The 22,291-nt window shown below is 46.6% G+C and overlaps 1 protein-coding gene across 2 annotated transcripts in view; it reads left to right on the top strand.

Annotated features, from left to right (window-relative positions):
* Positions 1-22,291, top strand: part of ZC3H3 (zinc finger CCCH-type containing 3) — a 273,959-nt gene that overhangs the window by 216,929 nt on the left and 34,739 nt on the right. For both annotated transcript variants that reach the window (XR_014566778.1, XM_083749076.1), the window contains exon 10: positions 16,876-17,045. Coding sequence is in view for 1 of the 2 variants with exons in the window: in XM_083749076.1 (XP_083605202.1) it covers positions 16,876-17,045 (170 nt within the window). In the remaining variant the exon portion in view is untranslated. The remainder of the gene's footprint in view (positions 1-16,875; positions 17,046-22,291) is intronic.

The raw sequence follows: 22,291 nt of genomic DNA, 5'->3' as shown, positions 1-22,291 counted from the left end.
CATTTGCTTATTATACACAAGTATCATTCAATTCTGCTAGGATAATATCATTTTTACAATATAATCTTATATATTCCTTGACTAATTTCCATTCTCTATATACTTTTTGATTTGGGGCTCCTAACTTTTCCGGTCAGCTTTGCTAATTGAAAATACTCTAACATGAGTGATTGCCAATCTATTATTGTTATTGTTGGTGTTGTTTCACATTTCCAACTTCTGGCTACAAGTATCCTTGCAGCTGTAATTGAGTACATAAACAGTGGTCTTTTGCTTTATTTCTGTTGGCTCCGTTTTCTAAGGCCGCTTGGTGACTGTCTCTCAGCGGACGTGTTTTGAGTTGGCAGGGGAGAAAACTCCCAGGCCGTAGAGGCTGTTTCTGGACGTGCTTCTGTTTCAGGCAGGATGCTGCGTGCCGTCCCTCCTGCGCAGGAAGATGTGGCTGTTCTTGAGCCACACAGAGCATTTCTTCAGGCAGGAAACCCCGGGAAGTATTCTCTGAAGATGCCTGCTTTGGAGAGCAGGGCTTTGTGTAATTGCAAAGCTTGCTCTCTTGCCCGCACAGCTCTCCCAGCCAAAGGCAGACTCCAGATCTTTCCGGATCCCATCTGTTTGCAGCTTATGCTTCCCCCATCCAGGAGAACACACCTCTCTCTGCTGCTTTGCTCTGTGCTTTGATCATTTGACCAGCCTTTTCCTAGATTAATCCACAGCTAGAGCAGCGCAGGAGCAGCAGCAGCAGCGGAGGCGAGCGTGACGGAGGCCAGTGATCAGAACAGAAGCTTTTGATTTAAAGGGCTTAGCAAACTCTCCGAGAGTCCCATACAATCCCTGCCGCTCTGGCTTTAACCTCCAAAGATTTCTGCAGAGATACCTCTTATTTACCCACCACCGTAATGGCATAATGAGGGCCCCCACTGCTTCCTTAATATAACCACTGCGTCTTCTGTGACTTTCAGACACTTATGCTGTAAATGTTGCTTATCAGTACAAATGGGAACTGTTTAATAGCTTGGGCAAGTTTTGATAAAAAAAAGAGAGAGAGAAGGGGGGAATAACATCCTCCCCTTTGATAATAGTCTGTGATTATCTTCTCAGTGGCAACAGCTTCGCAGACACCACCGTCCTCTGACTGCTGTTCTCCCTCCTGTGTTATTAACTCCTGCCGAGAATGTGCTCACAAGCCAGGGAGGAGTGGCACTGGTAGCAGATAGCGAGGGCAAAGGCTCTGCCCGGGACCAGGTGATCCACCCTGCCAATTCATTAACGGAGGCTGAAAGCCCCCAGCGTGGGTGTTATGTCCCTGCTAAAGGAGTCGGGCGGATGACACAAGTTACAGAGCATGCAGGTGTTCCTTGCCGGAGGGCAAGCAGCGATTGCTGGCTTCAGCAGCCAGGCTTGAGGTGCCTGTTGCTGGTTTCTGGGCAACATGTTTTGACTCCTGATAATCATTGTTCAGTAACACACCTGGGGATGGAGCACGATCCTCTCCGCCTCACAAGCCGCTCGCATCGTTCCACTTTCCCTACGGCTCCTGGGCGGGTGTGTGCTGGGAGCAGGGCCTGTGAATGTCGCTGGAGATCTATAGATTGTGTGGTGTGTCGAATGGAGTTGTCACTCCCCCCCGTTTTTAGCCTTATGGAGGGGTTTGCACAGCCTGCAAATGGGAGGAAAGTGCCTCTAATGATGCTTTGTCCTGTGTGCTTCCAGGTGCTTCCAGGTGACCTATTTATTTATTCCGATCTGTTCATAGGGAGGTTAGATGACGTATCAAGCAGACAGGTCTCCCCGCACTTTTCATTTCCCTATCCTTATCTCAAAAAGTGATGATGACGATGATGATTAATTAAGTTTATATGTCACCCTCCACCTGAAGATCACAAAAAAATACAAAATGAAAACGCAAAATACATAACATAATAGCAAAACGAAAAACCTCAAATAACCCACCCTCCCACAATCACATTTAAAAGGCCATAGATTGTTTAATCAGGCAAATGTTTGGTTTTGCAGAGGAATGTTTTTGCCTGGCACCTAGAGATCCATCATTCCACAAGCGGGGGCCACTGCAAATTTCTTCACTGAGGATTTTCGAACAGAGGTTGGGCATCCATCTGCCAGGGATTCTTCAGCTGTGATTCCTGCATTGCAGTGGGTTGGACTAGATGGCCTTTGGGGGTTCCCTTCCAACTCTACATTTTCATGATTCTGTGATTCCATTGAAATAAAAAAATTCAGGTCTTATATACATAATAGATGTTCAGAAATGTACCAACCAAGCACGTACATAGATATGTGGGCCACATGTCTGGAGCAGCACAGGAAGACTATCCTGAAACCATTTTGACTCCCAAACTGACCAAATGTTTTCTCTGGAAGGAGGGAGGGGGTGAGGGAACCTTCCCATTGTCTCAAGAATTGGGTAATTACCATCTCAAAGAAATGACCAGACTACCAGGAAAGGCAATCAGATAAGGCACTATCAGATAACCTGGCAGACAGGAAAACAACAGCATTCAAATTTCTGTTGTAGACCGCCTTTTCTGTCGTGTAGTTATGATGTTTGTGGGGGGTGGTCTTGGGTTGCACCCCTTTGTGATATATGTATGATGTATGAAGGGGTGGTCTTGAGCTCCAGGGCAGGGAATTTTAAATGTCTATATAAGGCCTTGCACACCATTGTTCAGGGTCCTCCTCCTTTCCTGTGTGTGAGGGGAGCACCCTGTTGCAACAGTTCAATAAAGATCAGGCTTCCTAGCTGCTTTCCTTCTCAATATTCTCTGGTTGGCCTCTGTTATTTTCTCCGACCGATGGAGAACCTGCAAGGACTCTACAAGGGCTCTTGTGTCCCCATAAGGGAATAAAGGCAGATTTTGTTTATTACACCACGGAATTTCGCGGCTGGGGTCACATGATCAAGGGGGATCCTGCCACAAGCATTGTGGAATTATTTACGATTTGGGCAGCCCCGCTTTTTTGGATTTCTCTCAGAGGCCATAGCAGCTCCTCTTTTAGGCCTTGTCGGGGCCTGAGATTCATTCGCCGTCAGGCATCGTTTCCCCCCAAGAGTTTCACCGTCAGGGTTGCAAAGCAAATACACTGCAGGAAAAGCCGCTGCAGATCGATAGCTGTAAGTTGACGCTTGGGCAGGCGGCTCTTGGGTCTCTTCCTCCGTTAAAGAATAGAACGAGGACGCCGTGCCCTATAAATATGTGGAGGCATCAGCAGAATCGGGAGGGCAAGGCCGCCAGATGCAGCCTCTACTGCAAGGAGCAAACAGCATAAAAGGCTCGGCTGGAGGCAGCGTTTAAAGCTCCATTTGATGTATATTTAAAACTGTGTTTTAAAAACATGCATGAAATCACCCTCTGCGAAGTTGCGTTCAGTCACTAGGCCACTGGGCACATAGCGCCAGGCCCAACCATGACTTTAACGTTAAATAATTTGGAGTTCTTGTTATTAAATATACCAAGAAAAAAGCACACCAAGAACTCAGGCCAACATAAGTTTCAGCAGTGGGAGTGGTCCCTCCTCACAAGTCAATAGTCAATAGTAACAAAAACTAATCCATTCAAAAGTGTGTATTCTGTCAAGAATTACAAACTCAAGTAGAGATTACAAACTCTAACAGAGATTACAAACTCAAACTCATAAAGATATGTATAACACAATAATTTGTTATAAATATTTTCTCTTTTTCTCGCGACAATAATGTTGATCCTTATAATTTATTAGCTTGCAGATGGAGACTCAGTTTCAATGTATTCATCAGCTAATTTTTAAAGATAGATAGATAGATAGATTGATTCTTTATTGTCATTACACAAGTGCAACATTGCACAAGTGCAACGAAATTGGATGCCATCCCTTAAAAACAACAAAAGCAACACAACAACAACAACCAAACAAACCACATTCCAGCCACACCCACACCCACACCCATCAAACTCCCAGGTCACACTATCGAGTTACTGCATTTAAGAAGGCCACAGCTCTTGGATAGAAACTATTTTTCAGTCTATTTGTCCTTGACTTGATGTTTCTGTATCTCCTGCCAGAAGGCAGTAGTACAAACAGACTGTGTCCCGGGTGAGATGCATCCTGCAGGATATTGTTTGCTTTCCTAAGACAACGGGAACCGTACAGTTCTTCCAAAGATGGGAGGGGATGACCAATAATCCTTTGGGCTGTGGTTATGACCTTCTGGAGCACCTTCCTCTTCCTAGCTGTACAGCTGGAGAACCAGGCACAAATACAGTATGTGAGAATGCTCTCTATGGAGCCTCGGTAGAAGGACACCAGCAGTCTCTCACTCAGATTGTTCTTCTTTAAAAGTCTGAGGAAATAAATTCTCTGCTGGGCCTTCTTCACCAGAGCAGTGGTATTTGCGCTCCAAGTCATGCCCTGATCGATAGTCACTCCCAAAAACCTGAATTCCGCCACCCTCTCCACCCGTTCCCCGTTGATATACAAGGGCTGAATGTCCGCCTTTTTTTTCCTGTAATCCACCACCAATTCCTTGGTCTTAGTCGTATTAAGAGCCAGATTGTTCTCTCCACACCAAGCACAAAGCCGCTCCACCTCGTCCCGATAGGCGGACTCATCCCCTCCTGAAATGAGCCCCACCACCGTAGTGTCATCAGCAAACTTGATGATTTTGTTGCTGGAATAAATGGCTGGAATAAAAGGGTTGTGTGAGTTTGAAGACTTTTGGATAAATATATCCTGTTATTTTCTACGTTTCTCAGGGATAACAACTACGTGTGCGTAGATCAGTGTGTATCTTGAGCTTTTCTGTGCGTTCAGATTTTGCCTGAACTAGGATCTAGGAAATGTGTGGCTTCCTGGACTGGAGATGGCAGCTGCAACAGCCTCTCTCTGCTGCTGCTTCCTGAGGCTAAACCACGTCTAAATCCGAACTCACGTTTTGTCTGGCTCCAGAGAAACCGAGTAGCAAACCCTGCTTGCAGTTGCTATTATAGGCTCTGCCGTTGGCCGTTAGCATTGCTCTCCAATATTAGAATATATGTGAAAAACAGGAAAACTAGTTTGACACATATACCACCGTTGCTTTGTAAATGGAGTTTGGAAGTACCCTTCTGTGCCATTGCTCCGTGGACCAGATAAATTTGCCCATTCTCCTTCCTCTGAGTCAAAGATGCTTAGGCTGGGTTGCCTTCCAGGTTTTAATGGCAGGAAGCAGGAATTCCGAAAGCTTCTTCCATCTGGGAAAGCCATCAGAGAGGCTGTTTACTAGCTGTCAGTTCCAAACTGCCTTGGGAAAGCCTTCCCTCCAGCCCTGTTGATGGCTTCCCAAAAGGCGCCCAGCATTAGGGACTTCCTGGAAAAGAGTGCCACTCAAACACCCTGACCTCCATCCAGAGAGCTAATTCTGTGACTCAGAGGCTCTTCTGCAGAGGTCACCTGGCAGAAACATCTCTCAGACCTGGAGCTGTTTGCAGCAGAGATTGAGCTTTGAGTTTGAAACAGCTTTTGGCAAAACTGGACATTTTGGTGTATGGCATGAGCATCCATTGTTAGATATGGAAAAGTGGGGGGGGGGTCAAGGCCACAGGGTGATTGAAAAGGGGGGAAGGGAACTTTTCAGCCAGTGTGGTGTAGTGGTTAAGAGCGGTAGTCTCATAATCTGGGGAACCGGGTTCGCGTCTCCGCTCCTCCACATGCAGCTGCTGGGTGACCTTGGGCCAGTCACACTTCTCTGAAGTCTCTCAGCCCCACTCACCTCACAGAGTGCTTGTTGTGGGGGAGGAAAGGAAAGGAGAATGTTAGCCGCTTTGAGACTCCTGAAGGGGAGTGAAAGGCGGGATATCAAATCCAAACTCTTCTTCTTCTTCTTCTTCTTTAACCATGACTAACAACCCCAAAGTGCAGTCGCCGGATCTTAACACCATAACGTATACGAAGCAAACAAACAACAAATGGTAAGAGAAAGAAACGGTGACGCACCAATATAAATCAAGACTTCCATATTTCCCAAGCTGGCGTTGAGCATCTATGTCTAAAGCATAGGAAATAAAATCCCAGCAGGTGACACAAAAGTGCTCTGGAGGCCAGTGAAAGCCTTTCATGCTAACCACATATTCAGGAATCACCGTTGGGGGGAAGCCTGAACAGGGGATTTAATTATTTTAGATATTTCTTGATAGGCCTGAGACCAGGACAGTGAAATCCGAGGGCATTGCCACCAAAGACAGCTTCTGGTTTCGCTTTGGATCATATAAACATGGTGACATTTTCTGATTTAGCTACAAACCCCACTAAACGAAGCTCCTGGCCATTTCTGAAGTTAGCAACCTTTGCAATGCACCTGGAATTGCTATACATCCATGTAGGGCAGGAAACAGTCTTCAGAGGATCTCTAGAGATCAGTCCTCTTAAGATCTTGTGCAATCTGCAGTCACTTCCCAAATCATGTCACCATCGGCATTGTAGGCCTCCCATAGGGCCTTCTCGGTGGCTGCCCCCAGGAAACGTTGGAACTCCCTCCCTAGAGAAGCCAGCCTGGCTCCTTCCTTGTTGTCCTTCCGCTGGCAGGTGAAGTTCTTTTTTGTTCCAACAGGCCTTTGGGAACTGACATGTTTGTTTAATAGATTTAAATAGTGCTGTTCTGTTTTCGCTGCCTGCATTCTAATAGATTTGCTTGTTTATATTATTTTAATTCTAGTAAAGCATAATTACTTTTTAACAATTGTCTTTTGCGTTTTATCTATGCTGGTTTTTTAAAATATATCTTTATTAATTTAAAATAAATACATTTATGAGAAAACAGACGTACATACCAGTAAACAAACATACAATCAAACACACAAATAACAGAAAAATCAAACAAACCACCACACTATAAGATACAAGAAGATTAATATAATTATCATCATATATACTCCTGATACTGAACAAAATTGTAAAACTTATAGAGAAGAAATTTAAAACTGACTTCCAATTAATGTCACTGTACTTTATCTATCCATTACTTTATACCACACAGTTACATATTTCTTAGATAGTTTCTTTTTACCTCCCTACGAACTTAAATTTATACAGTACAGGGATCAGTCTAATTCTGCCAAGATGTTTCCTTTTATTCCATAATTTTATAAATATTCTTTAAAGAGTCCCCAATCCTTATAGACTTTTTGTTGACCTCTTACTCTTCCTTTTGCTTTCGCTAGCTGCAGATATTCTACCATTAGGATTTGCCAGTCTTCCGTGTTGGGTACTGTTTTTCCAATTTCTTGCTACTAAAATTCTGGCCACCGTTATTCCGTACATGAACAATGTTCTTTTCGATTTCCCTATTTCTTTTGGCAAAATGCTTAATAAAAATATTTCTGGCCTATTATCTATGCTGTTTTGATGTGCGTAAGCCAGCTTGAGCCCCAGCCTGGGATGAAGGCGGGATATACACAAAAATCGCCAGCATCACCTTTGTGGTTCCTTCCAAGTCTACAATTCTGTGGTCATCACCATGAGGCCAGAATGCTGGTCGGGATGAGCTCCTTTGGCCTTTCCTAGCATCTGGGCTCTTTGTTGGCAAGGCGATGTCTCCTTGACATCACCTTGCCAAGAAAGGTCCGTATAGTTAAAGCCATGGTTTTCCCGGTAGTGATGTATGGAAGTGAGAGCTGGACCATCAAGAAGGCTGATCACAGAAGAATTGATGCTTTTGAATTCTGGTGCTGGAGGAGACTCTTGAGAGTCCCATGGACTGCAAGAAGATCAAACCTATCCATTCTTAAGGAAATCAGCCCTGAGTGCTCACTGGAAGGACAGATCCTGAAGCTGAGGCTCCAAGACTTTGGCCACCTCATGAGAAGAGAAGACTCCCTGGAAAAGACCCTGATGTTGGGAAAGATGGAGGGCACAAGGAGAAGGGGAAGACAGAGGACGAGATGGTTGAATAGGGTTCTCAAAGCTACAAACATGAGTTTGACCAAACTGCGGTAGGCAGTGGAAGAGAGGAGGGCCTGGCGTGGTCTGGTCCATGGGGTCACGAAGAGTCGGACACGACTAAACGACTAAACAACAACAAAAATCATCTGGGCTCATCTTCCATCCTTCTCACCCGCCACCGTCCTGACGGCTCAACTCTCCACGCCTCAACCCTCCTTTCTGCCCTCTGCCCTGCACTTCCTGACGGATCTTCTTCTCCTCTCTACCCTCCCCGATTCCCTATTTTTTTTCTTTTTATGGTGCAACCTGCTAGCTGGCCGCGGTCCTGCTGGGGGTGGTAAAATTAGCAGCACCGACAGGTGGGCCGGATCGGGTGACCCAAGGAATGAGGTCGCTCCCTTCCAATGCTAAGCCCTCCTCTTCACCTCGGATGACATGTGCAGGAGTAACCGAATCCTCGTGTTTTGTTGGGTGTTAACGGAGCCAGCTGGGACGGAACATAAGCGCATAGCTCTTTCCGCCGTGCAACTGGACAGAAAACCGGGCGCGGAGGGGCAGATCTTTGTGCGCGCCCCCTCTCCGGGGCACCAGCGACCCTCAGCCCCCACGCCAAAGAAGCGCCCCTTGCCTCGGAGGATGCTGAGCTGTGCTGCAATCCCCTTTGCCTTTCCCGTGACCCAGGTCCATCGTGATGGACATCCTCTCCCCAGAAGTAGGAGGCTGTTGCTCTGGGGGGAGGGAGGCCAAAAAAGATGTCATCATAGGCGGAGGCTCAGCCAAGCTCAGAGCAGTGTGGAAAAGTCATTAGAAACTTGAGAATAGGACACAGCCTTGGAATTAATTACACACACACACACACACACACACACGGTTTGTTTTCTTTATAGATGTAGAGACTTGAAAAGAAGCTGGTAAACAGAGACTAATGCAATTATTGGCTGTGGAGTATCTTTTAGGGGGTGGGGGCCAGAGAGTGCTAGGATTTGACTGGGTCTGTGTGTTTAGAGGAGAAGATCAGAGTGTCAGAGGAGGCAGAAAGATACCTCAAACGGGACAAAGGCACTTTCTGTGATTTGAAGAGAATGGGACCGGAAAGGAGGATGAGCACCATTGAGATGCCCCAGCAGGATTTGGCCCTGTCCTTTGGGGATGGGAGTATTTTTAGCTCGAGTCTGACGTACTCACTTGGATGTACTCTGTGTAGCAGAGAGAAGCCCTCACTTCTTGGGTGGGGAGTGTTGCCTTTATAAAAACATCTTGCTACAATAGAATTATTTAGATCCTTGAAATGCATTTGAAATCTCTATATGTGTGCACAATGCAATAATAATAATAATAATAATAATAATAATAATAATAATAATAATAATAATAATAAATACCCCGCCCATCTGGCTGGGTTTCCCAGCCACTCTGGGCGGCTTCCAACTGAATATTAAAAACAATACAGTGTCAGACATTAAAAGCTTCCCTAAACAGGGCTGCCATCAGATGTCTTTTAAAAGTAAAATAGTTGTTTATTGCCTTGACATCTGCTGGGAGGGCGTTCCACAGGGCAGGCGCCACCACCGAGAAGGCCCTCTGCCTGGTTCCCTGTAACTTGGCTTCTCGCAGTGAGGGAACCACCAGAAGGCCTCAGAGCTGGACCTCAGTGTCCGGGCAGAACGATAGGGGTGGAGACGCTCCTTCAGGGATACTGGGCCGTTTAGGGCTTTAAAGGTCAGCACCAACACTTTGAATTGTGCTCGGAAACGTACTGGATGCAAACAAACAGAAAACAAAAGTAGCTGTGATGGCTGTGTTCTGCTTGAACAGCTGGAGGCAGCAATGGTTCTGAGCAGCAGCTGATGGAAAAACACAGGAGGGGAGAATGCTTTTTGTGCTTGAATCCTGCTCGCGGGTTTCTCCTTGCGGGCATTTGGTTGGCCACTGTGAGAACAGGATCCTGGACTCGATGGGCCGTTGACAAGTTCTTTCTATGTTCTTAACCACAATACTGCTTGCAGCATCTTTCCTCAACCCAGTGACCTCCAGATGCTCTGCACTAGAACTCCCAGGCGCATCCAGCCCTTGCACAGCCTCACTTGCTGCAGATGATAGGGAGAGTTAGAGTGGGCGCAATGTCAGAAGGAAGCTCCGTGGCAGAGAAAGAGAGAGAGAAAGAGATGGCTATGGAAGAGGAAGGGAAATGGATGGGGCTTCCATGGCTGTGTGTGTGACTTTCATGGAATCATAGAATCATAGAATTGTAATTATTTATTTATTTATACATACATACATACATACATACATACATACATACATACATACATTCCCCACCCTCCCCAGCCAAGACCGGGCTCAGGGCAGCTAACAACCAATAATAAAAACAAGTTGATTTAAATACAATTAAAAAGATTAAGATACAACATTAAAACATTAGGATGCAGCCTCTTCACAGGAGGAGAAAGGAAAAAGAAAGAGGGGGAGGGAATCAAACTGATTCTAAGCCAAAAGCCAGGCGGAACAACTCTGTCTTACAGGCCCTGCAGAAAGAAATCAGATCCCGCAGGGCCCTGGTCTCATGAGACAGAGCGTTCCACCAGGCTGGAGCCAGTGTTGAAAAGGCCCCGGCTCTGGTTGAAGCCAATCTAACTTCCTTAGGGCCCGGGACCTCTAGGGTGTTGCTATATATGGACCTTAAGGTCCTCCATGGGGCATACCGGGAGAGGTGGTCCCGCAAGTACGAGGGTCCTAGGCCGTGAATTGTAGTCAGACGGGACCCCTGGGGGACATAGGAGTATAGCATCTAGATCAAGGGAAGTAATAGTGCCACTGTATTCTGCTCTGGTCAGACCTCACCTGGAGTACTGTGTCCAGTTCTGGGCACCACAGTTCAAGAAGGACACTGACAAACTGGAACGTGTCCAGAGGAGGGCAACCAAAATGGTCAAAGGCCTGGAAACGATGCCTTATGAGGAACGGCTAAGGGAGCTGGGCATGTTTAGCCTGGAGAAGAGGAGGTTAAGGGGTGATATGATAGCCATGTTCAAATATATAAAAGGATGTCACATAGAGGAGGGAGAAAGGCTGTTTTCTGCTGCTCCAGAGAAGAGGACACGGAGCAATGGCTCCAAACTACAAGAAAGAAGATTCCACCTAAACATTAGGAAGAACTTCCTGACAGTAAGAGCTGTTTGACAGTGGAATTTGCTGCCCAGGAGTGTGGTGGAGTCTCCTTCTTTGGAGGTCTTTAAGCAGAGGCTTGACAACCATATGTCAGGAGTGCTCTGATGGTGTTTCCTGCTTGGCAGGGGGTTGGACTCGGTGGCCCTTGTGGTCTCTTCCAACTCTAGGATTCTATGATTCTATGATCTAGTCCAAACCCTGCAATGCAGGAATCTCAGCTGCAGAAGTTGTGACAGGTGACCATCCAGCTTTAGTTTCAGAACCTCCAATGAAGGAGAGCCCACCACCTCCCAAGGTCATCCATTCTCCTCCTGAATAGCTCTTCCCATCGGAAAGTTCTTCCTATTTTCTATTTTCTTGCCATTTGAAGACATTGGTTCAAGTCCTACTCTCCGGAACAGCAGAAAACAAGCTTGCTCCATCCTCCGTGTATTCAGATATTTGAGGATGGCTACCATATCTCTTAGGGATGTGGGTGGCGCTGTGGGTTAAACCACAGAGCCTAGGATTTGCTGATCAGAACGTCGGCGGTTCGAATCCCCATGACGGGGTGAGCTCCCGTTGCTCGGTCCTTGCTCCTGCCAACCTAGCAGTTCGAAAGCACGTCAAAGTGCAAGTAGATAAATAGGTACCGCTCCAGCGGGAAGGTAAACGGCGTTTCCGTGCTCTGCTCTGCTTCGCCAGAAGCGGCTTAGTCCTGCTGGCCACATGACCCGGAAGCTGTACGCTGGCTCCCTCGGCCAGTAAAGCGAGATGAACGCCGCAACCCCAGAGTCAGCCACGACTGGACCTAATGGTCAGGGGTCCTTTGCCATATCTCTTATGATCATCATCATTTTATTTGTATTCCACCTTTCCACAGCTAAAACAATGCTCAAGGCAGCCTACAATAGGAAAAGATTTACATAATTACAAACACAGCAAAGCAGTCATACAAATAAATGAAATGCATAAAAAACTAAATAACCAAACGGAACAATTCTACATGAAAATAAAGATGCAAAAAGTTCGCATCAGTAATAGCAGTTAATATCAGTAACAATAATAATAATATATCATTTAATAATATATTTAAATTTTATTATAATAATATTATATTTATAATATAATAATATATTTAATTATTATTTATACCCCGCCCATCTGGCTGGGTTTCCCCAGCCATTCTGGGCGGCTTCCAACAGAATCTTAAAATACAACAGTCTATTAAACATTAAAAGCTTCCCTAAACAGGGCTGCCTTTAGATGTCTTCTGAGCAACAGCAAAAGCGCCTAGCAAAAACTCCCAATGAAACTTCCTCCAAAATACCCCAGTCCTCCTTGGGCAGCAGCTGCAGCCGCAGCCCTTATGAGGCCAGTCAGGCCCTGACCTGGACCAGGTGGAGAGAGGCAGAAATGGGACCCTGAGCCACTCAGCACAGAAGTCTCCAGGTTAAGCATACCTGGCTCCCTCAACCATTCCTCATAAGGCTTGGTTTCCAGATGCCTTGATCATTTTGGCTTCATGGTTCCCTTCAGCTGGCCTTAGATGGTAGCCTCTTTCATCAAAACCTCTTCAGATGCCCTTTCTTACGTTTGTTTCTTGCGATCATCAGCCAGATGCTTGGAGCTGAGTTCTCCATTTCATCCTGTTGCCTCTCCTCCTCTTCCGTTTCAGTCTCTTCTCTCCCACATCCAACTTCACCCTGCGTTCTGGATTTTGGGTGGCCTCTGTAGGTGCCTCAAGGTTGCTCAGACTCAAAGCTCTTCTCTGTCCCCGTTCCCAAAGGATGCTTTCAGTCAGCCTGTTTATTGAATTTTCACCCTGATTTGTTTGAAGGGAGATTGGGCTTACGCAGAATCCGACCATTGTTCTGTCCAACTCAGTACAGTCTCCTCTGACTTGCAACAACTCTCTCCAGGATTTCAGACAGGATCTCCCAATCCTACCTGCTGACGATTGAACCCAATAACTTCTATTTAATCAGCATTTATTCTGATTTTATTTGCAGGGAGGATAGACGGTGTTGCATCAAAGAAAGTGTTTGGATAGACGGTGTTGCATCAAAGAAAGAAATGCATTTTCCTGTCTCTTTTCTTATAGCAAAAAGTCTGATCTTTTTTTTTGGGGGGGGGGTTGGGTTTGTTGCACAAGACCAGCTGTAATTGTGTAGCCTGAATTCGCCAGTGTGCATCTGAATCTCACTCCAAAATAGCAGTCGGCTGAGAGCACCCAAAGCCTCTCTCTCTGTCTGTCTGTCCCTGTTGAAGCATATTGGCTAAATTGAACCATCCAGTAAAGGTCAGAGCTTGGGCTTGGCTTAACACTTCAGTGTCTGAGGGGGTGACTGAAAAGGGCAGAGGTTGCATGGCCCACAGCTGTAGGACTTCTCTCAATGGAAAGAGCACTTTTTCCTACGAGGGCTGCTTGTACAGAAACTGTCCGTTTAAAGCGCATTAGTTCCCCCAAAGAATCACGGAAACCAATGTTTGTTAATGGTGCTGGGAAACTGTACCGTATTTTTCGCTCCATAAGACGCACCTAGTTTTTAGAGGAGGAAAGGGGAAAATCCCCGTTTTGGGGGGGCTCAGCTCACAGTTGTGCAGCTTCTTTGGCAAAGGGGAAAAGCCCCCCCTTTTGAGGATCAGCTCAAAGTTGTTGAGCTTACTTTGCAAAGGGAAAAAATCCTGTTTTTATGGGGTTCAACTCACAGCTCTGCAGCTTCTTTAGGAAAGGAAAGGGAGCCATTTCTACAGTTTCCAGATTATCTAATCAGCCAGTCCCATGTCACTGGGGAACCAAACAGCCTCCGTCTGCAGAACATTCAACAATGGAGGCCTGGGCAAGGGGCTGGAAAGGGACCCAGCGATCGACCACACATTCGCTCCATAAGACGCACAGACATTTCCCCTTACTTTTTAGGAGGAAAAAAGTGTGTCTTATAAGTGCGTCTTATAGAGCGAAAAATACGGTAGTTCTCTAAGTTGCCAGTATTCTTTGGGGGACATTTATGTGCCATGCCACAGACACTATGACTTTGCAGTTCATTTTAATCATTTTAACCACCCAATGAAACTGCATTTGTTGTAGTAATTAATATGGACTACAATATCCAATGCACCTATTTTTAAGGGATGCATTTGAGGCAATGTGGCGTAGAACCCAAAATACTGTATTTCTTCAACTGATGGTATAAATTGTGACTTCCAATCCATCATGCCAAAAACTGGGTGAAGTCATGCCCAAGTCATGCTTTGATTTGATTCCGAATGGGGCCTGGGACCCAAACACCAGAGACTGGCATCCCCACCATGGGAACCTCAATGCCAAGTTTGGCAACGGTGTCTCAAGAGGCAGCCAAACCTTTGCCCCAAAACGGACAATGTCACACTGAGGTCCGTCATCTTTATTCAGAATGGCGCTCAGCATACAAATGTTGAAGGAAACTGCTCCCACCGATCTCAGGAAACCTCTTGCCAATTAAAAGTCCTAACGAGATCTTGCCAGCAGGCTTTTATAATTCAGATTGGAAGGTAAAGAGGGCAGGATTAAGCTAATGGTAGAGGTCAACGGAGTATACCTAGCTGACTCGAATCCCAGAATTCAACGGGTTTGGGTAAGGGTTGATGGCAAGGTCCAATTCTAGACTGTAAGCTCCTTGAGGCAGGGACCTGTCTTCTTCTCTATATAAAACGCCGCACCACTTGGTTGCCCCATAAATAATCGGCAAGGCCCTGTAAATAATCACTGGCTTCTGAACAAAAGCACCACAGCAGACAAGCTTGGCTCTTACGACAGCGTCTGCGAATCTCTCACTCTGTGCATCTTTCATCTTGACCACAAAAGATCCTCGCCCGCAACTGGCGTGTTACACTTCTTGAAGTGTTTCTGCCACTGGGCTCTTTGCCTTTTTTACTCCAGTAATCCAGATTTAGGCCCCTAATCCGGACTTCTTCCACTTCAGAGACCAGAGCAGACGGCAGATGTCCCCGCAGTCGCAATGAAATGTCAAGGCGTTTGTCTTTGCCTGATGACGACCAGGGGACCGTTGGCACCCACTTGCCAAGCCTTCTCAGAGCAAAGCAGTCGAGGGAAGCTGCTCAGAGAGGTTCTGGCTGCAGCTATTTTGGGTGGGAGCAGTTCGGTCAGCTCAGGTCACGGAATGAAATACAAGCCTGAAAAAGAAGAAAAAAGAAGAAGGCAGTGCCGTCATGGATTGCATATACAGTTTACACCAACGCTTAGCTGGGCGGCTGTCCAGTTAAGGTGACTTCGCGAAGGCAGGTGGTGCGCCCACTCCATGCCTGGATTCATGCGCACTCTCATGCTCAGGTCTGTCTGTATATGTGCTTGGGCATTTCAACTCAGCATTGCACATCCAGTGACGCCGAAGGTTGGAAGATGCAGGACAGATAGAAGAAAGCGCTTATACATGCAGAGCATAGTGAAACTGGGAGCATAGGGATGTGGTGGCGCTGTGGTCTAAACCACTGAGCCTCTTGGACTTGCTGATCGGAAGGTCGGTGGTTCGAATCCCTGTGATGGAGTGAGCTCCTGCTGCTCTGTCCCAGCTCCTGCCAACCTAGCAGTTTGAAAGCACACCAGTGCAAGTAGATAAATAGGTACTGTCATGGTAGGAAGGTAAACAATTTTTTCGTGCACTCGTTTCCGTCACTGTGTTCCGTTGCACCAGAAGCAGTTTACTCAAGCCGGCCACATGACCCGGAAAGCTGTCTGTGGACAAACACCGGCTCCCTCGGCCTGAAAGCAAGATGAGCACCTCACCCCATAGTCGAATTTGACTGGACTTCACGATCTAGGGGTCCTTTACCTTTACCTTTTGCAGCTATTTATGAAATATCAATATTATATCACAACTTTCCTTGCTGTTTTGGTAGTGAATACACACTGACTGAAATAAAATTAAATCTTTGCTTAATATAACTAGTGAAGGGGAACCATGAACTTTCAAAATGCTCCTCCCTTTGTCTCCCGTCCTTTAATTTTCCTGTTTCTGTAAGTAGAGAGATTTTTGCGACATACCGTGTTTTCTGAAGCTGTTCTTGCCTTGTGGGTTGTTCTGATGTGTGCAATTGAGTGCCTCATGATATTTTACACTAAAGCAGCCTCAATTGTGTGTCCGCTGCACACATTGCACATGTTTGCGACTTCATTTCCTGTTGTTTAGTTGTTTAGTCATGTCCGACTCTTTGTGACCCCATGGACCAGAGCACGCCAGGCACTTCTGTCTTCCACTGCCTCCCGCAGTTTGGTCAGCCTCATGTTTGCAGCTTCGAGAACACTGTCCAACCATCTCGTCCTCTGTCGTCCCCTTCTCCTTGTGCCCTCCATCTTTCCCAGCATCAGGGTCTTTTCCAGGGAGTCTTCTCTTCTCATGAGATGGCCAAAGTATTGCAGCCTCAGCTTCAGGATCTGTCCTTCCAGGGAGCACTCAGGGCTGATTTCCTTCAGAATGGAGAGGTTGGATCTTCTTGCAGTCCATGGGACTCTCAAGAGTCTCCTCCAGCACCATAATTCAAAAGCATCCATTCTTTGGCAATCAGCCTTCTTTATGGTCTAGCTCTCACTTCCACACATCACTACGGGAAGAACCATGGCTTTAACTATACGGACTTTGTCAGCAAGGTTATGTCTCTTGCCAACAAGGGTGTATAGTAGATTTAATGAAAAAGGTGCTCTGTCGACGGCTTGTATACCCAGCCAGCCAGATAGCTGAGCGTGTCTTCAGATGCCAGAGCCTCTCGCTCCTTTGCCAGCCTGCACAGTTGACGCCAACTCTTTGCTTTGCTTTTCAGTGCAAGAAGAAGCACACCCTGGTGTGTCCGGACTTCTCCAAGCACGGAGTCTGCCCCAAGGGATCCCAGTGCAAATTGCAGCACCCACAGAGAAAACACCTGGCCAGGCAGCCCAGTGCCACAGACACCTCCTTCCAGCGGGCATGCTCAGCGCCCAAGCAGACTTTGAGGTAAGAAGGCCCAGCGGCCTGAGAACTGCCATCCTCTCTCCTGGTTACAAGCCTCTTACCTATCACAGGATGCCTTCCGTTCTTGAAGAAGCAGCTGAAGGGACACCTCTCTCACCCCCCCCCCCAATTTCCTGGCTGTTCAGCTCATCTCATATGCGGCCTAGGACCCACGTACCTACGGGACCGCCTCTCCTGGCATGCCCCGCGAAGGACCTGAAGGTCCACAAATGACAACACTTTGGAGGTCCCGAGCCTCAAGGAGGTTAGATCGGTCTCAACTAGGGCCAGGGCCTTTTCAGTACTGGCCCCGACTTGGTGGAACGCTCTGTCACAAGAGACATGGGCCCTGCGGGACTTGACATCTTTCCACCTGGCCTTTGGTTTGGACTCGGTCTGACCCTTATGTTTCCCTCCCCTTATGGTCTTGATTTAACGGCTACTTTTAAAATGAGGCTGCATTTTAAATTGCATTTTAACCTGTATTTTAAATTGGGTCCCAATTTAAATTGAGCGGGGTACAGGTGGCGCTGTGGGTTAAAGCCTCAGCGCTTAGGACTTGCCGATCGAAAGGTCGGCGGTTCGAATCCCTGCGGCGGGGTGCGCTCCCGCTGCTCAGTCCCAGCGCCTGCCAACCTAGCAGTTCGAAAGCACCTCCGGGTGCAAGTAGATAAATAGGGACCGCTTACCAGCGGGAAGGTAAACGGTGTTTCCGTGTGCGGCTCTGGCTCGCCAGAGCAGCGATGTCACGCTGGCCACGTGACCCGGAAGTGTCTCCGGACAGCGCTGGCCCCTGGCCTCTTAAGTGAGATGGGCGCACAACCCCAGAGTCTGTCAAGACTGGCCCGTACGGGCAGGGGTACCTTTACCTTTACCTATAAATAAAAATTATTATTATTAGGAGTGCCAGCAGAGTGTCGGACTCTGACCTGGGAGACTGGAATTCAAATCCCTGCTCTGCCAGCCATGAAGCTCACTAGGTGTGAACTTTGGCCAATCGCTGCTTCTCACCCTAGCCTACCTCATTGGGTTGTTGTGAGGATTAAATGAGGAGGGGTAGAAAACCGTGCACGGCACTTTAGAGAAGGGGAAAGGTGGTATATGATTGCAATGCAACAGCATGCAATAGCATGCAAGTGATGTATTTGCTCAGACCCTCGGAAGGAGATTATGCATCTTCCTTCCTTCCTTCCTTCCTTCCTTCCTTCCTTCCTTCCTTCCTTCCTTCCTTCTCTCTTTCCTTGCAAAACCTATCACGCAGGACACAGTTCTCCTCCCCCTGAAATTAGCTTTGCCCCTTCTCTCCCCTTCTCTGCTCCCTGTTTCTCTAGCTGCTGCTCTGTAGGTAACGCCATTGTAGAGTCTGTGGAACAGCACAAGGAGACGAGAGGGTGTCATCCTGGCACAGCGAGGCCCTTGCACAGTGGCAGACGCCGAAGGACACAGCACCTTTACGGCTGTGCCGGAGACTTGAACGCGTCAGCAGGCATCAGCATAAACGCAGAGAGAGCCTTGTTAGAGGTCATTGTCCCAGGTGCCCTTGGGGGCCTATTGATCATCTCATTGTCATAACGCCGCCACTGCAAGCTCCCTCCTTCCCAGCTGTGCACCCTTAACTCTGGGAGCAGAGGCACTTTTAACTCTGCATTGGCCAGGGTGGGCAAGGCAACCCCGGCTTAGCCATGCATCCTGGTTCCTCCACCTGCTCACAGCGAGGGATGGAAGGGAGACGGAATTCAGGTTGCATTCAAAGACGAACCTACCTAATGCACACTTCCAGTCCGATTTTGAGAGCAGAGATCACATTTGCTGATTCTGGAGCTCTGCATGTGTTTCTGCTCAGAATCGTAGGCACCGGTGATAGATCGATAGATCGATAGAAAGATAGAAAGATAGATAGAAAGAAAGAAAGAAAGAAAGAAAGAAAGAAAGAAAGAAAGAAAGAAAGAAAGAAAGAAAGAAAGAAAGAAAGATGATAGATAGATGATAGATAGATAGATAGATAGATGATAGATAGATAGATAGATAGATAGATAGATAGATAGATAGATAGATAGATGATAGACAGATAGATAGATGATTGATAGATAGATATGTTTTTTAACATACCATTTTCAACAGTAATTAACATACTTTTACATCTTATTCAGTTTTTTTGACTTCCATCTGCCCTGTCTGAAAATTTTCCAGTCTAATCTCTTAGTATACATTTATTCTTTTCCCTATTACATTTCAAACCCATAACCAATATCTCTATCTTTTTCTACTTTGTAACACTTCGTATATTTCTCCTTACAAAACTTATTGTAGTCCTACTAGCGTGATTTGTTGATTACAGTTGCTCTTCAAATAATTCATAAAGTGGTACCTCTGGATACGAATGGGATCCGTTCCGGACCCCGTTCGCAATATGAAGTAAACATAACACGCGTCTGCATGTGCGCAGGTCACATTTCGCTGCTTCCGCGCATGCGCGTGTCATTTTGAGCATCTGCGCATGTCCGCGCGGCAAAACTCGGAAGTAACGCGCAACCCGAAAATACTTAACTTGAAGCTACTTCAAGCCGAGGTATGACTGTATACTTCTTCCAATCTTCTGTAAATCTCTGGTCCCGCAGGTTTCAAATCCCTCCTGTCATTTTGTCCAATTCTGCATAGTCCATTAATTTCGTCTGCCATTATTCTTTGTGTTTCTCTTGACATTCTAGTTAGACCTCACCTTTTCCTCCAAGGAGCTCAAGGCATGGTTCGCTGCTCCTTGTTTTAGCATTAACCTGGGGAAGTAGGTTTGGCTGAGAGATGGTGATAGGCTCCAAGCCACCCAGTGAACTTCAGGACTGAGTGAGAGGATTCAAAACTTCGTCTCCCAGGTCTTAGCCCAACACTCTAACCACTGCACCATGCTGTTAGCCACCTGGGCAGGTAGGTGTCTGGGAGCTTTCTCCATCCTTCCCGGTCTGCCCGAGGGTTCTCCTGGGCTCCTGCAGCCTGAGCAAAGTGAGTCCATCGCAGGAAAAAGCAACAAACAGCTGCTTTATTGTTTGGGCCAAGGAAATGACGCTGCCCTAGAAGCTGTCACAGTGGACGAGGCCAGTCGTGAGACTTTATCCAAAGGCAAAAGCCAGGCAGGCTCAGCACCTTCGTCTCCTAGATACTTAACAGTTTGTTCTACGTTAGAAAGCGCTTCCACTTAAAGACTGTTATTGTGAGCAATTTTGAATCCTCCTCACTTTTAACTGGTATACTGCCGTTCTATATAACTCTTCACAAGACAAGTTTACAAGCTGAGGAAGCAGCAAAGTATACAACAGAGATCACACATCTTATAGCAGTCCAACCCAATGCAAATAAGTCACAATAAAAAAATATTTTTTAGTCGGCATCCATCTGTCTCGGGAGACAATGGAGAAGGGAGCCTTTCAGGGTGAATTCAAACTGTAGGAGAGTTTCAGCACCTGCTGTGGCTGTAGAGACCGATAGGGGAGAGGCATGTTTTGTTGCAGCTGGGGCATGACTTAAACAGATTACATAAAATAAAGTAGTATTCAACGATCTGTTAGAATATAATAAAACACAATAAAACTACCTCCCAAAATATCAGCGAATAATAATTATACAAAAAAATCATTTTCATCAATTACAATAAATCATTACTAAATTATAATCGATAAAAATAACGGCAAAGTTACAATATATATCGTATTTTTCGCCCTATAGGACGCACTTTTCCCCCTCCAAAAATGAAGGGGAAATGTGTGTGCGTCCTATGGGGCGAATCCAGGCTTCAGGAGACCCCGCCGCCAGCCCCACAAGCTCCGGGGACAGCTGGGAGGCGCAGCGCGTCTTCCCGCTGTCCCCGGATCTGGTTTGAAGGCGGGCTGTGGGGAGAAGAGCGCTTCTCCCCGCTGCCGGCCCCACAAGCGCCTGGGGGGAAAATAATTTCCCCCCCTTTATTTCCCCCCAAAAAAACTTGGTGCGTCCTATGGGGCGAAAAATAAGGTAGGTGCCTTAAGAAAATCAGTTTAGAAATAAGGCTTGAAGCTTTCAATTGGTAAATCAGATTAATCAACCAAATATGTAGTTGATTGATCTATGGGCATAAGTGGCAATTGATGGGGCTAAGGGTACATGAACTAATTTTTTTCAGTTGCTTTTGATTCTGTACCGGCAACAGTACAGAAATATGAGTTCGTAATCTGTGACCTTTCCTTCTAGTGAGGAATGGCATCTTCTTATTATATAGTTGACTGAAACACACTTCTTTTTGTATCTCTTAGGAGGCACCAATATCAAGGTTTTCCCAATAAGTAAATTTGGTTAAAATTTAATTGATTTAATTGGTCAAACAACAGGTAGTTAATCTTCCAAAAATTATTTCATCAGCAGATACAAATTACTTCAACAAATAAGTGTTCTGGATAATCAACAGGTTAAAGGCCTGAGTTTTTTATTTGATTTCATTGCGTATACCTCATCTTTCTACAGCAGTTGCACTTGAGGCAGCTCAGAACTTGCAGAAACAAGGAAACGAACTAAGCAAAAGCTTTGCAGCCTGCAAGTCACGCCGCTTGCCTGTGTCCCTGAAGCCTGCCCCATTGAGCCGGTGTCCTGTGCCTCATGACCGCATTGTGTCCTGCCCCCCCCCCTCCACCCCAGGGCTGCGAATGAGGCCCACCTCCGCATCACAGAACAGAGCAGATATATTTATATAGTCCCAGAATAGAAAAAGTAGCTAATTCTGTCCGTAGCCGTTCTGGCAGGAGCCTCTCTGCCATTCCTTCCGCATCAAATGCTTCCAGCCTCATATCTGGGTATTTTCCTTTTGCAGGGGTCTCTGCACCTCAGCCTTGCACTTATGCAAGAACCCAGTCCGCAGCCCCACCCCCTGCTACGCACACCCAAAACCTCATTGCAGCGGTTGCTAAAGGCTTGGCTCATCACTCCTTAGAGGTAAAAGGTCCAGAAAGCAGCTGCTTTTGCTTTTCCTCTCTAGATCTGTGCTAAGCACTCAAGAGTGCCATCCCCAGTTGCCACTGGTCCTTAAACGCTTCCTCCCACTTCCTCCCTAGGTAATTCCCACTTCCTGTTCTGCCCCCTTGCGATTGCAAAATCTTGCAAGACCAGGGAACATGTCCCTGTCACCTGCAAAGAAAAAAGGTCGGTGTTCCTCTGATGCTGTCTCTTTGCACAGAGGGCCTCCTCGGTGGTGGCACCCGCCCTGTGGAACGCCCTCCCTTTAGATGTGAAGG

Source organism: Podarcis gaigeae (assembly GCF_964106915.1).
Source record: "Podarcis gaigeae genome assembly, chromosome: 7".
In the NCBI taxonomy this organism is placed as follows: Eukaryota; Metazoa; Chordata; class Lepidosauria; order Squamata; family Lacertidae; genus Podarcis; species Podarcis gaigeae.
The sequence above is the reverse complement of the archived record's forward strand: the minus strand, read 5'-3'. Positions and strand labels throughout refer to the sequence as shown.